We start from the raw sequence: 12,212 nt of genomic DNA, 5'->3' as shown, positions 1-12,212 counted from the left end.
TGTGCCGAATATTTCAACACTTTTTCCATATTTAATTTGGATATTTTTTAAATACTACTCAGGCTGGAGCTGTTTTAATATTGTGGATATTTGTTTAAGTATTTATCAAGTCAGAATATATAAGGCATTCCAGCCTAGCTCCATTTTTTCGAGGGGTCAATTTCGAAATGAAATCCGTTACGGTACGTAAAATTGCCGTGACGTCACGGCCGCCATCATGGACCAGGACCTTGATCGGCTCCGCTGTCTCCTCGGTAATATTTATCGTATTTTGCAGTGTTTTCCTGGTGTTTCCATGTCTTTCTAGACTCAGACGTGTAGATAAGACTAGAATGAGTAAGAAAATAAGAGAAATAGAGGAGGAAGAGGAAGGGAGAAGGAATAGAGGAGGTGGTAAAACAGGAAAATGCTAAGAAAACAATATTTAGGTTAATTTTCTCTGCTGCCCTGTCTGTCTTTATAGTATTTGTCTTCCTTGACAGTGCTTTCAGTGTATTTGGTGTGTTTAGGGGGTGTTGGAGTGTGTCAGGAGGTATTTAGGGGTGTTGGAGTGTGTGTTGATGGGATGTGGTGATGTTTGAGTTAATATTTAGCGTTCCTGGTGCGTTTTGGGGTGGCTTAGGCTTGTTTAGCAGTGCTTTAAGTGTGCTTTGAACTGTTTGCAATGTTTTGAGATGTTTCGAGTGTATTTTGGGATGTTATGGATGAGTTTGGGTGTGTTTTGTGTGGATACGGGTCAGTTGTGGGTGCGTTTGTGGGTATTTTAGGTCAGTCTGGGTGTGTTTTGGGGTGTTTTAAGTGTGTTTTGGGCTGTTTTCAGCGTTTTGGGATGTTTTTAATGTGTTTTGGGATGTTATGGATGAGTTTGAGTGTGTTTTGGGTTGGTACGGTGTGTTTTGGATGCGTTTTAAGTCAATTTGGGTGAGTTTTGGAGTATTTTAAGTGTGTTTGGGCATATTTTGGTGCCTTTTCGATATGTTTAGGATGTTTTTTGTGCGTTTAGGAATGTTCTGGGTATGTTTAAGGTGTTTTAATGTGTTTTAGTGTGATTGGAGTTGCGTTTGAGGTGTTTTGGTTATGTTATAGGCATGTTGCAGGTAAGAATAGGGTCTTTGAGGGTAGAAGTAGTGTGCTTGAGGTAAAATAAAAGATTCTGGAGTATTTTAGGAAGGGCCTATGATCGTAGAAACGTGTCATGGGCGTTATAGCTTGTGTTGTGATATATGAAGCTACTAGATGCAAGTGTGGGGAAATTCTGGGTCTGGACGGGGTGTTGGGGTGTTGTGGTGTTAGAGTCCTAGCAGGGGGAGGTACTGGAGGTTGTAAGGATGTGTAGAGGGTAAATAGAGAGGTACACGGTAGGTTAGGCTAGGTTAGGTTAGGCGTTGATTCAGTAATACAATGTAGAGGTAATGTTCAGTTATACGAATTCAGTAATACGAATGTAGAGGGACAAAAGAGAAAAGCAGGAAGACCACCACCACCACCGCCACCGCCAGCACAGTGGAAGAAAGGTTAGAGAGAAGCGGGGAAAGTTGAAAAGTGAATAATTAACCGTTTGTTGTCTTTTATTATCTTGAGTATAAAATGGTTATTCTCTCTCTCTCTCTCTCTCTCTCTCTCTCTCTCTCTCTCTCTCTCTCTCTCTCTCTCTCTCTCTCTCTCTCTCTCTCAGCTTTAGATTAGTAACCCCGGTGACAGAAGTAACACCCACGTTTTCTCTTTTCAGATGTAAACAAAGCGGTGGTTTCCTTCCAGCTGGTGATAAGACTTCCTCTCGCTCTCCCTCGCTCTCCCACGTCACGGAAGCAGTGATAAGCACACGAGGAGGAAGTGAGAGGATATATATAGTGTGTGTGTGTGTGTGTGTGTGTGTGTGTAAAGAAGAAAATGTTATATCTACATGTTTAAAAGTTTCCTATATTTAAGTCAAAAGAGGCTGGCTGGCTGGCTGATAATGCTGCTGTTGTGGATTTAATTGCTCGTCTATGTTCCCTTGTGCTGTGAGGGAACGTGTGTGTGTGTGTGTGTGCGTGTGTGAAGGAAGAAAGGGGTGGTGTTTAGGGGTCTGGGATGAGAAAACGAGTGATTTGTGTAGTCTTCAGAAAGAAAAATATTAAAGTTTTTACAGTGGGAAAATTTTGGTGGTGAGGAAGAATATGACTAAAATATTACCTCAAATTTAACCTAACGTGGTGGAGCCTCACACTCCTCAGCTGCCCCTAACCAAACCAAGCCTAGCCCAAAGAAGCCTACCCTAACTTCTGTCTGGTGCTTCCTCCTCCCCAAGACTGGCTATCTCGTGTCTTAATCCCAAGCTAGCCTAACCAAACTTTATCTAACGTAACCTAAGCAATTCTAACCTAGCCAAACCTAAGCAAGCCTAACCTAGCCAAGCCTTACCTAACCTAACCTAACCTAACCTAAAGAAGCCTAGCCAAACTTAACCTAACCTAGCCTAACCTAACCTCACCTAACTTAATTAACGAAGCATAGCCAAACCTAACCTAGCCTAACCTAACCTAACCTAACCTAACCTAAAGAAGCCTAGCCAAACCTAACCTAACCTCACCTAACTTAATTAACGAAGCATTGCCAAACCTAACCTAACCTAACCTACATCCTCTTCCCACGGCCCCACTTAACCTAACCTAACGTAACTTTCAGAGCAACGGCAACCCTCCAATCCGGCAAGCAGTTGGCGGCAGCGATGGCGGTGGCGGCAGCAGTGGTGGCGAGGCGGACGGCAGGGACAGAGGGGCAGTACAGGGTGCGGACATCAAGGAGAAGGTGAGCAGGGTGTTGTGTTGGTGTGTGTTGGTGTGTGTTGCTAAGCTGAGATGTAAAGTGTGTTGGGAAGGTGGTCGCTGCAATATTTGTCAGTCAAGGCTCATGCAACACTGCCTCCATGTACAAGTGTGTCGGGAAACTGATCGCTGCAATATTTGTCAGTCAAGGCTCATGCAACACTGCCTCCATGCACAAGTGTGTTGGGAAGGTGGTCGCTGCAATATTTGTCACTCAAGGCTCCTGCAACACTGCCTCCATGCACAAGTGTGTCGGGAAACTGATTTAAAGTCGTAAAAATGTTCTTGTTTTACTTTATTTATTTATTTATTTATTTTGTTTTATTTTTTGTATATATAGGAGGGACACTGGTCAAAGGCAACTAAATACTACAAGAAAAATATACTAAGAAAAAAATAAAAGATGAAAAAGACCTCACTTAACCTAACCTAACCTATGCTAACTTAACCTAACTTAACCTAACCTAACCTGACCTAACCTCACTTAACCTCACTTAACCTAACCTAACCTAACTTAACCTAACCTCTTTTAACCTAACATAACTTTACTTAACCTAACTTAACCTAACCTAACCTAACCTCACTTAACCTAACCTAACCTCACTTAACCTAACCTAACTTAACCTAACCTAACCTAACTTAACCTAACCTAACTTAACCTAACCTCTTTTAACCTAACATAACTTTACTTAACCTAACTTAACCTAACCTAACCTAACCTCACTTAACCTAACCTAACCTAACCTAACCTAACGTAACATAACTTTACTTAACCTAACTTAACCTAACCTAACTTAACCTAACCTAACCTAACGTAACCTAACCTAACCTAACACCCACAGAGGAACGCACGGACAAGCAAGGTGTTATTCGGCAGTCTGATCCTGGACCTGGTCGGCTTCATGGCGGTGGTGCCTCTGTGTCCTGCTCTCCTTGACTGTTACTCCAAGCACAACACCAGCGGCTTGTATTCCTCTCAGCTCTCCTGTGTGACTTATTACCAGCATATCATCGGTTTCGCTGCGAGGTTCCATTCTGTCTTGTTTGGTAATTGAGTGGGTTTGTTGTGTTTTGTATTGGTTTTATATATTTTTAGCTTGTTTTTATTATTATTTTTTCAATTTTTTTATCCTATTATCTATTTATTTATTTTTTTGTTTGTTTGTTTGTTTACAGGGTGTGTGTGTGTGTTTGTTTATGTTCCTGCTGTTCAGTATTGCAGCTTGTTTTCTTTATTATTGTTATTTTGTGTTTTATTCTATTTCAGTGTTCTGAGGGAGTCTTCAGGTGTTTTTTGGGTGTTTTTGGAGTGTTTTGGGGTGTTTTTGGTGTGTTGTGAAGTGTTTTGATGTGTTTTGGGGTGGTTAAGGGGTTTTTTGGTGTTGTGGAGGTGTTTTGGGATTTTCGGTGTGTTTTAAAGTGTTTTGGGATGTTTTTGGAATGTTTTGATGTGTTTTGAGATGTTTAGGAGTATTTTTGGAGTATTTTGGTGTGTTTTTGGAGTGTTTTGGGATGTGTTTGTAGTGTTTTGGGGTGTTTTGGGGTATTTTGGGATGTTTTGGTGTGTTTTTGGAGTGTTTTGGGGTATTTTGGGATGTTTTGGTGTGTTTTGGGTTATTTTGAGAGTGTTTTGGTGTGTTTTTGGAGTGTTTCTGGGTGTTTTGGAGTATTTTGAGGGTGTTTTGGGTTATTTTGAGAGTGTTTTGGTGTGTTTTTGGAGTGTTTCTGGGTGTTTTGGAGTGTTTTGAGGGTGTTTTGGGTTATTTTGAGAGTGTTTTGGTGTGTTTTTGGTGTTTCTGGGTGTTTTGGAGTATTTTGAGGGTGTTTAAAGATGTTGTGGTAGTTTAAAATATATTGTTAGTTTACTTTTTTTGAACTTTTTATTTTCTTATGCATTATTTTATTTCTTATTTATATTGTGGTGTGTTGTCGGTGTGTCCTAACCTAACCTAACCAGCCTACCCTCTCCTAACCTCCCCTCAACCCACAGGCACTGATTGGCGTGGCATTCAGCATAGGCTTCACCGTCGGGCCAGCTGTGGGGGCCGCGTTGGGGGAAGTACTGGGTGGTTTGCGGCCTCGGTTGTCTACGCACTCACTCTCGCTGTGGCTAACATAATATTCTTTGCTGTCTTCTTCCAGGAATTGCTGCCTGAGGTGTGTGTGTGTGTGTGTGTGTGTGTCTCTCATTTTTTTTTTTTTTTTTTATTATGTATATTTTTTTTGTTTTTGTATAATTTTTGCTTATTTTTTTTTTCCTTTCATTTTTTCTTTCTTTGCTTATTTTGTAATTTGTTTGTATTTCCTTGTGTCTCTGAATATCCTTAAAGAGAGGTGCATTGTGGGTAAAGCATAATTTTCTTTTTCCTTTCCTCTTTTCTTTACTTTTCCCTCTTATTCCTTCCTTTCTGTCATCATTACAAACCCTTTCTATTCATTACAAACCCTTTCTCTCATTTTCCTTACCATAAACCATCAAAACATCTTAACAATCTCATTTAAATCACTTTTCTTTTCATTATCATCTGTTTGTTTACATTCTCTTGCTTTCTTTCACTTATTAATTCATTACACTCCTCTGTTTGTGTGTTTTGCGGTGTTTTGGGGTGTTTTGGAGGTGTTTTAGGGCTGTTTTTGCAAGTGTTTTGAGGTAAATTGTCTGTTTTGTTTGTGTGTGCGTCCGTGTGTGTGTGTGTGTGTGTGTGTGTGTGTGTGTGTGTGTGGGGCCGAGAGGGGGTTGCCTGTGTGTGTGTTTTCAAGGGTGTTTTCATGGTTCTAGTTTAACAGACTGTAGTGGAAGTTACTGAGGTTTTCAAGGGTGTTTTCATGGTTTTTGTTCAACAGGGTGTAGTGGAAGTTACTGGGGTTTTCAAGGATGTTTTCATGGTTCTAGTTTAACAGGCTGTAGTGCAAGTTACTGGGGTTTTCAAGGATGTTTTCATGGTTCGAGTTTAACAGGGTGTAGTGGAAGTTACTGGGGTTTTCAAGGGTGTTTTTCATGGTTCTTGTTTAACAGGGTGTAGTGGAAGTTACTGAGGTTTTCAAGGGTGTTTTTCATGGTTCTAGTTTAACAGGCTGTAGTGGAAGTTACTGAGGTTTTCAAGGGTGTTTTTCATGGTTCTTGTTTAACAGGGTGTAGTGGAAGTTACTGGGGTTTTCAAGGGTGTTTTCATGGTTTTTGTTTAACAGGGTGTAGTGGAAGTTACTGGGGTTTTCAAGGGTGTTTTCATGGTTTTTGTTTAACAGGGTGTAGTGGAAGTTACTGGGGTTTTCAAGGGTGTTTTCATGGTTCTTGTTTAACAGGGTGTAGTGGAAGTTACTGGGGTTTTCAAGGGTGTTTTCATGGTTCTAGTTTAACAGGCTGTAGTGGAAGTTACTGGGGTTTTCAAGGATGTTTTCATGGTTCTAGTCTAACAGGCTGTAGTGGAAGTTACTGGGTTTTTCAAGGGTGTTTTCATGGTTCGAGTTTAACAGGGTGTAGTGGAAGTTACTGGGGTTTTCAAGGGTGTTTTCATGGTTTTTGTTTAACAGGGTGTAGTGGAAGTTACTGAGGTTTACAAAGTATATTTTCAAATCTATATTTTTACTGTGTAGAATTACAATATAAAACAACAGGATTTATCAGTAACACTATTATTAAACCCACCACTGCCTCCTCTACCACCCTCACCATCCACAGGGCCTAATGACGATGATTCCTGCTTTCATCCTCATCGGGGCTAGCAAGACCAAGCTGGGGCTGTACTCTGGACTGACGCTGTATGCCATAGGTGGGTCTGGAGGGCTGAGATAACAGATAATTTAAATAAACACTCAAACACTTTTAAAAACACAAAATTCATGCTGGTATACACTTAAAAACACACTGAAATACTTACTAAGACTGGTGTACACATGTAAACTTGTACGCAAACACTGGTGTACACTCAGAAACACACAGACACTTGGTAAGGCTGGTACACACACACAAACCCATAAGAGATACTGGTATATGCTCAGAAACCTCTACATATATTAAATAAGGCTTGTATACACCAATCTAAATGTAGGTTGAAGAGATACCTTGTACTCTCTCTTTCTCTCTTTCTCTCTCTCTGTCCTACACCTCAGTACACCCCTGCTATCCACCCTTACACCATAAATACACCCTATCTGACCTCTGCATCTTATTAAACTACCCTGTTTGTCCCCTACACCCTCAGTTTCTCCCCTACACCCTCAGTAAACCCTGTGTATCTTACCTGTTTGTCTGTCTGTGTGTCTATCCCCTTACGCTTCATAACACCCCTGCCAGCCCCCTGCTTACCACCCCCCCTCCCCTCTCTTAGGTTCCTCTTTGATGGTGCCCTGCCTCACTGCCCTCGCCTCCTGCCACGGCACGGCCTCTCACAAGGGTACCCTGTTTGGCATTCAGAGGTCACCAGGGGCTGTTCCAAGGACGTTCGGACCTGTTGTGATATCAATAGTTTTGTTTGTGTTGTTCGAGTGTTTAGCTGTGTTTTGTGTGTTTTTTGGTGTGTTTTGAGGTGTTTTGGGGGTGTTTTAAGGGTGTTTTGGGTGTATTTTTGGGTGTTTTGGTATGTTTGGCTGTGTTTTGTGTGTGTTTTGGTGTGTTTTGAGGTGTTTTGGGGGTGTTTTAAGGGTGTTTTGGTGTATTTTTGGGTGTTTTGGGTGTTTTGGTATGTTTGGCTGTGTTTTGTGTGTGTTTTTGGTGTGTTTTGAGGTGTTTTGGATGTTTTGGGGTGTTTTTGGGTGTTTTGGGTGTATTTTTGGGTGTTTTGGTATGTTTAGGTATGTTTAGCTGTGTTTTTGGTGTGTTTTGGGGTGTTTTGGGTGTATTTTAGGGTGTTTTGCTGTGTTTTGTGTGTGTTTTTGGTGTGTTTGGGGGGTGTTTTGGGGTGTTTTTGTGTGTGTTTTGTGTGTTTGGAAGTCTGAGGCTGTGTTTTTGGGTGTTTTGGGTGTATTTTAGGGTGTTTTAGGGTGTTTAGCTGTGTTTTGTGTGTGTTTTTAGTGTGTTTTGGATGTGTTTGTGGGTGTATTGGGTGTTTTGGTATGTTTGGCTGTGTTTTGTGTGTGTTTTGGATGTGTTTGGGTGTGTTTGAGGGTGTTTTGTGGGTGTTTGGATGTGTATGGATATATTTAAGGGTGTTTTTGGTGTGTTTGGGGGTGTAGAGGTGTGTTTGGGTGTGTGGGACAATGTTTTGGGGGTGTTTGGGGGTGTAGAGGTGTGTGTTGGTGTGTTTGAGTGTATTTTGTTGTGTTTGTGTTGTTTGGGTCTCTCTCTCTCTCTCTCTCTCTCTCTCTCTCTCTCTCTCTCTCTCTCTCTCTCTCTCTCTCTCTCTCTCTCTCTGCAGGATTCTGGGTAATGTGGGCAGAAGTGTGCTATATTGTAGACAGCCTCTCCATGCTGCTGGCGCTAGTGATGCAGCAGGCCTACTGAGCTCCCTGTCACGCCCTCAGCCTGTTTATATTAGCCAGGTTAAGGAGGAAGGATGTTGGGCTGATGTTGGGCTATTTATGTGTTTTTTGGGCTAGTTTTGGGCGGTTTTTTGTCACGTGTTCCTTCTTTTGGGCTAGTTTGGGCGGTTTTTTGTCGTGTTCCTTCTTTTGGGCTATCATTATCTATTTTTGTTCTTTTATTTTTCATGGTTCCAGTGACAGTTTAAGAGGCTGTGGTGGAAGTTATTAGAGTTTTCAAGGGTGTTTTCATGGTTCCAGTGATAGTCTAAGAGGCTGTAGTGGAAGTTACTGCGGTTTTCAAGGGTGTTTTTATGGTTCTAAAATTTAACAGGCCGTAGTGAAAGTTATTAGGGTTTTCAAGGGTGTTTTCATGGTTCCAGTGATAGTCTAAGAGGCTGTAGTGTGCAAACTCTCTTGTCAGGGTGTAAACTCACCTTACCTTAATAAAATGTTGATTAATATTCCTCTAGTTTCATTTTTCACTCATATTTTTGTGTTTACTGTCTTACGGTGTGTGTGTGTCTGTGTCTCCTATAATGAGGATAATGATGATATTGATAAAGAAAAACAAATAAAACAATACTTATAAAAATTAAGTATTTTTTTTTATATACATTTTCACCAATAATTAAAAGGAATCAAAATGTTTTCTTTTCTAAATATTATGTAACCAAAAAAACTAACGTCATTTAAAATAACAACAGTAATAATAATAATAATAATAATAGTATGAGAACCAATATTACTGTATGTTATATATGCGTATTACCATATATTTAGTTTGAATATATTTGTGGGAGTCCTTGTATGTGCACGTGAGGCCCCCGTTAGCAAGATTTGGCGGGAGAGTTCGCTTAGGGACACCAACCCACGCGCAGTTACCGCCAAGAATTAGCCGCGAGTGGAGGTGCGCTTCCCTTGCTGCCCTTCTCTTCCTTTGTTCTGCTCTGTTTGTTGTCGCAGTACAAGAGAAAAGTGCAGATAAATAGTTTGTGATCCCAGGAGAACACAAGAATCCGTGATATGAAGAAAAAACTGGGAAAAGTAAGTATGTTATGGTGATGTGTGTGTGTGTGTGTGTGCGTGGACGCGTGGCTGGTGACCGTTCCTTTCCGGTGCTGGCCACAAGCTTTTGGTTATGTCAGGCCTCCACCACTGCCATGTGTAGGTCTGGAGGTCAGGTCAGGTCATGTTAGGTCACCATCAGTGTCACGTGTAGGCCTAGTGAGTTTTTGCAGCTTGGTCATGATGCTCGAGTCGTTAAATTTGAAAAGAGACGTAGGCCATCTTGCCGTTACCTTCACTATGATTTTATTACATCTCCACTATATACGTGTTTGTACCTCGCAGCTTCCCGTATTGAGTTAATGCATCTTCACTACATGCCAGCCGTTATTTCGTGGAGTTTTGGTGTCAGTTTAATGCATCTTCACTACATGCCAGCCGTTATTTCGTGGAGTTTTTGGTGTCAGTTTAATGCATCTTCACTACATGCCAGCCGTTATTTCGTGGAGTTTTGGTGTCAGTTTCGCTTACTTATTTAATTTATATCTACACTACGCCAGCTAACTCCTTATTTCGTGTTTCGGCCTTGCATTTATTTATTTTTTTCTTATTTTCATCTTCCCTACATCAACTAACTGCTTATTTTATGCTGTGGCCTTGCAGTTTCCCTTATTTTCCTATTTTTTTTTTTTTTTTTTATCTTCGCTACATCAACTGACTGCGTATTTATTTGGATTTCCCCTTATTTTCTTGTGTTCATCTTCACTACTCTAACCAACTGATTTCGTGGTGTTTTAGCCTTGTATTTTTTCACTTATTTATTTTTCATCTTCACTACGTAAGTCGTATATTTCAAATTTTGGCCTTTTATTTATTTATTTTATTTATTTATTTATTTATTTATTTATTTATTTATTTATTTATATATATAACTATACCAACTAAGTCATTTTGTGATTTTTGATGTTGCAGTTTTCCTTATTTTGTTATTTTAATATTTCCTTAACGTAAGTCTTATTTCAAATTTTGGCCTTTTATTTATTTATTTATTTATTTATTTATTTATTTTTTATTTTTTTTTATATATATATAACTATACCAACTAAGTCATTTTGTGATTTTTTATATTGCAGTTTTCCTTATTTTGTTATTTTAATATTTCCTTAACAATATTAAGTTGAACCCATAACTTGTCCTGCCTCCTCCTCCTCCTCCTCCTCCTCCTCCTCCTCCTCCTCCTCCTCCTCCTCTTATATTTAATTTGATCTTTCAGGAGAAGAAAAAAGAAGAAAAGAGGAGGAGAAAGAGAAGATGAATGAAATGAAGTCCATCACTACAGAAGAAGAGGAAGCAGAGGAAGAGGAAGCAGAGGAAGAGGCAGCCCTATACCTCTCAAGAAACTACAAGGTTCTTCAGTAAGTATTTACCTACTTAGTTGTGCTTTGTGGGAAAAGAGTTATGCTCATGCTGTCCTCCTTATCTTTTAATATCTAACTAAGCCTTAAATCCATGTAGACTTTATGCATTTATCACCTCCTCATCCAGACTACTCCATACATCGGTACTTCTACAGGAGAAACTATACTTTGTGACGTCTCTCCTACGAGCACTAGAATAAAAACTCACTTAGTTTGTAACACGATCTGCCTCTTCTAAATCCAAATTGTTGCTTTATTATTTCATTTCCTAGGTACTGCAACCATTTATCCTTCACCAGTCACACATTTTGCACACCACACTTGTTAGAGACACAGGTCTATAGTTTAAGGGCTTCTCTTTACTACCACTTTTGTATATTGCCACTATGATGACTCTCTTCCATTCAATTGGGACTCTAGTTTCAATTAAAGAGCTCTCAATGATATGTGTTACCCATGTCAGCTGCTGATTGCACTTTTTTAGTATCCATCCTGACACTCCATCAGGTCCAGGGGCCTTGCTAATGTCTAGTCCCTCCATCTGTTTGTGGACATCCTCTTGAGTCACTTGGATTCCCCCCGAGCCATTTCTTCACTCATCTCACTCTACCACACAAATGTTTCCTCTTTTGTGAATACTGATTGAAAACTCTTGAATCATTATCTCTGCCAATTGAGTTGGATCCTCACACATCTGACCTTTCACCTTCAATCTGCTTCTTCTTCTTCTTTCTCTGGTAAACTCTGGAACTCCCTGCCTGCTTCTGTATTTCCACCTTCCTATGACTTGGATTCCTTCAAGAGGGAGGTTTCAAGACACTTATTCATCAATTTTTGACCACTGCTTTGATCCTTTTATGGGACTGCCATTTCACTGGCCATTATTTTGTTATAGGATTTTTGTTGTCCTTGGCCAGTGCCCCTCCTACATAAAAAAAATATAATTAATTTCTTGTAGTGTAGTTTTGCCAAGCTCCTGCATATTTTTCTTGTGCCATCTAATCCATGGTGTTTCCCTCTCCTCCCTAGCTAGTTCACATCTGTTATACCTGAAGCTGCACCGGATGGGCACCAGTTGGCTCTCAGGGGATGTGTTCTACTGATCACGCCCATCATCGGAGGGTCCAGGAAGGGCAGTTCTCTCTCTCCACGTTTACTGATGAGGTAGGCATGACCGTAACAACTGCGGACAAGTTCTTGGTCTCAGTTACAAAATAACGTTATGCACTGATATTAAACACTTTCAACATATTACACTATTCATTAACAATACATGCAGTCAGCTTGGCACTATGACAATCAGTTTACTACAAAATTAAAGTATTTACCTTGGTCACCATCCTGCCTGTCTTTGTCTGAACAGGACTTGGCCGTCAGTGATGCCCGCAGGCGACCAGCTGGTTAACCCACACTACCAGCAAGTGAGCATCGGCTTCGGTTCTTAATATGGCAATGATTACTGATACTTTACACATGTTACGCGTTTTCATGCAAGCACAAAACTGTTGAACATTTCACTCAT

General features: G+C 40.4%; 1 protein-coding gene and 1 long non-coding RNA gene across 4 annotated transcripts in view; both read left to right on the top strand.

Annotated features, from left to right (window-relative positions):
• The first annotated feature begins 66 nt into the window (after positions 1–66).
• LOC135096195 (uncharacterized) lies at positions 67–7,565 on the top strand. 2 transcript variants are annotated; one of them, XM_063997566.1, is made up of 7 exons: positions 67–254; positions 1,730–1,833; positions 2,668–2,790; positions 3,650–3,854; positions 4,798–4,964; positions 6,487–6,577; positions 7,136–7,565. In XM_063997566.1, the coding sequence occupies exons 4-7, from the start codon at positions 3,710–3,712 to the stop codon at positions 7,330–7,332; spliced, it is 600 nt and encodes a 199-aa protein (XP_063853636.1). In that variant the 5' UTR covers positions 67–254; positions 1,730–1,833; positions 2,668–2,790; positions 3,650–3,709; the 3' UTR covers positions 7,333–7,565. The 2 variants fall into 2 exon arrangements, with proteins under 2 accessions (XP_063853636.1, XP_063853637.1); XM_063997567.1 differs by lacking the exon at positions 67–254 and adding an exon at positions 840–1,514.
• Positions 7,566–9,124: 1,559 nt separating this feature from the next.
• The window catches only part of LOC135096205 (uncharacterized), a 4,142-nt gene continuing 1,054 nt past the window's right edge, over positions 9,125–12,212 (top strand). Inside the window, exons 1-4 of one of the 2 annotated variants that reach the window (XR_010264629.1) lie at positions 9,125–9,311; positions 10,546–10,687; positions 11,720–11,854; positions 12,054–12,212. The exon at positions 12,054–12,212 is cut by the window's right edge and continues 20 nt beyond it. This is a non-coding gene — a long non-coding RNA (uncharacterized LOC135096205). The remainder of the gene's footprint in view (positions 9,312–10,545; positions 10,688–11,719; positions 11,855–12,053) is intronic. The other variant, XR_010264628.1, reaches the window with a different exon arrangement.

The sequence above is a fragment of the Scylla paramamosain genome, unplaced genomic scaffold (assembly GCF_035594125.1).
Source record: "Scylla paramamosain isolate STU-SP2022 unplaced genomic scaffold, ASM3559412v1 Contig3, whole genome shotgun sequence".
Taxonomy (NCBI): domain Eukaryota; kingdom Metazoa; phylum Arthropoda; class Malacostraca; order Decapoda; family Portunidae; genus Scylla; species Scylla paramamosain.
Note: the sequence above shows the minus strand (reverse complement) of the source record. Positions and strands in the feature narration are given on the sequence as shown.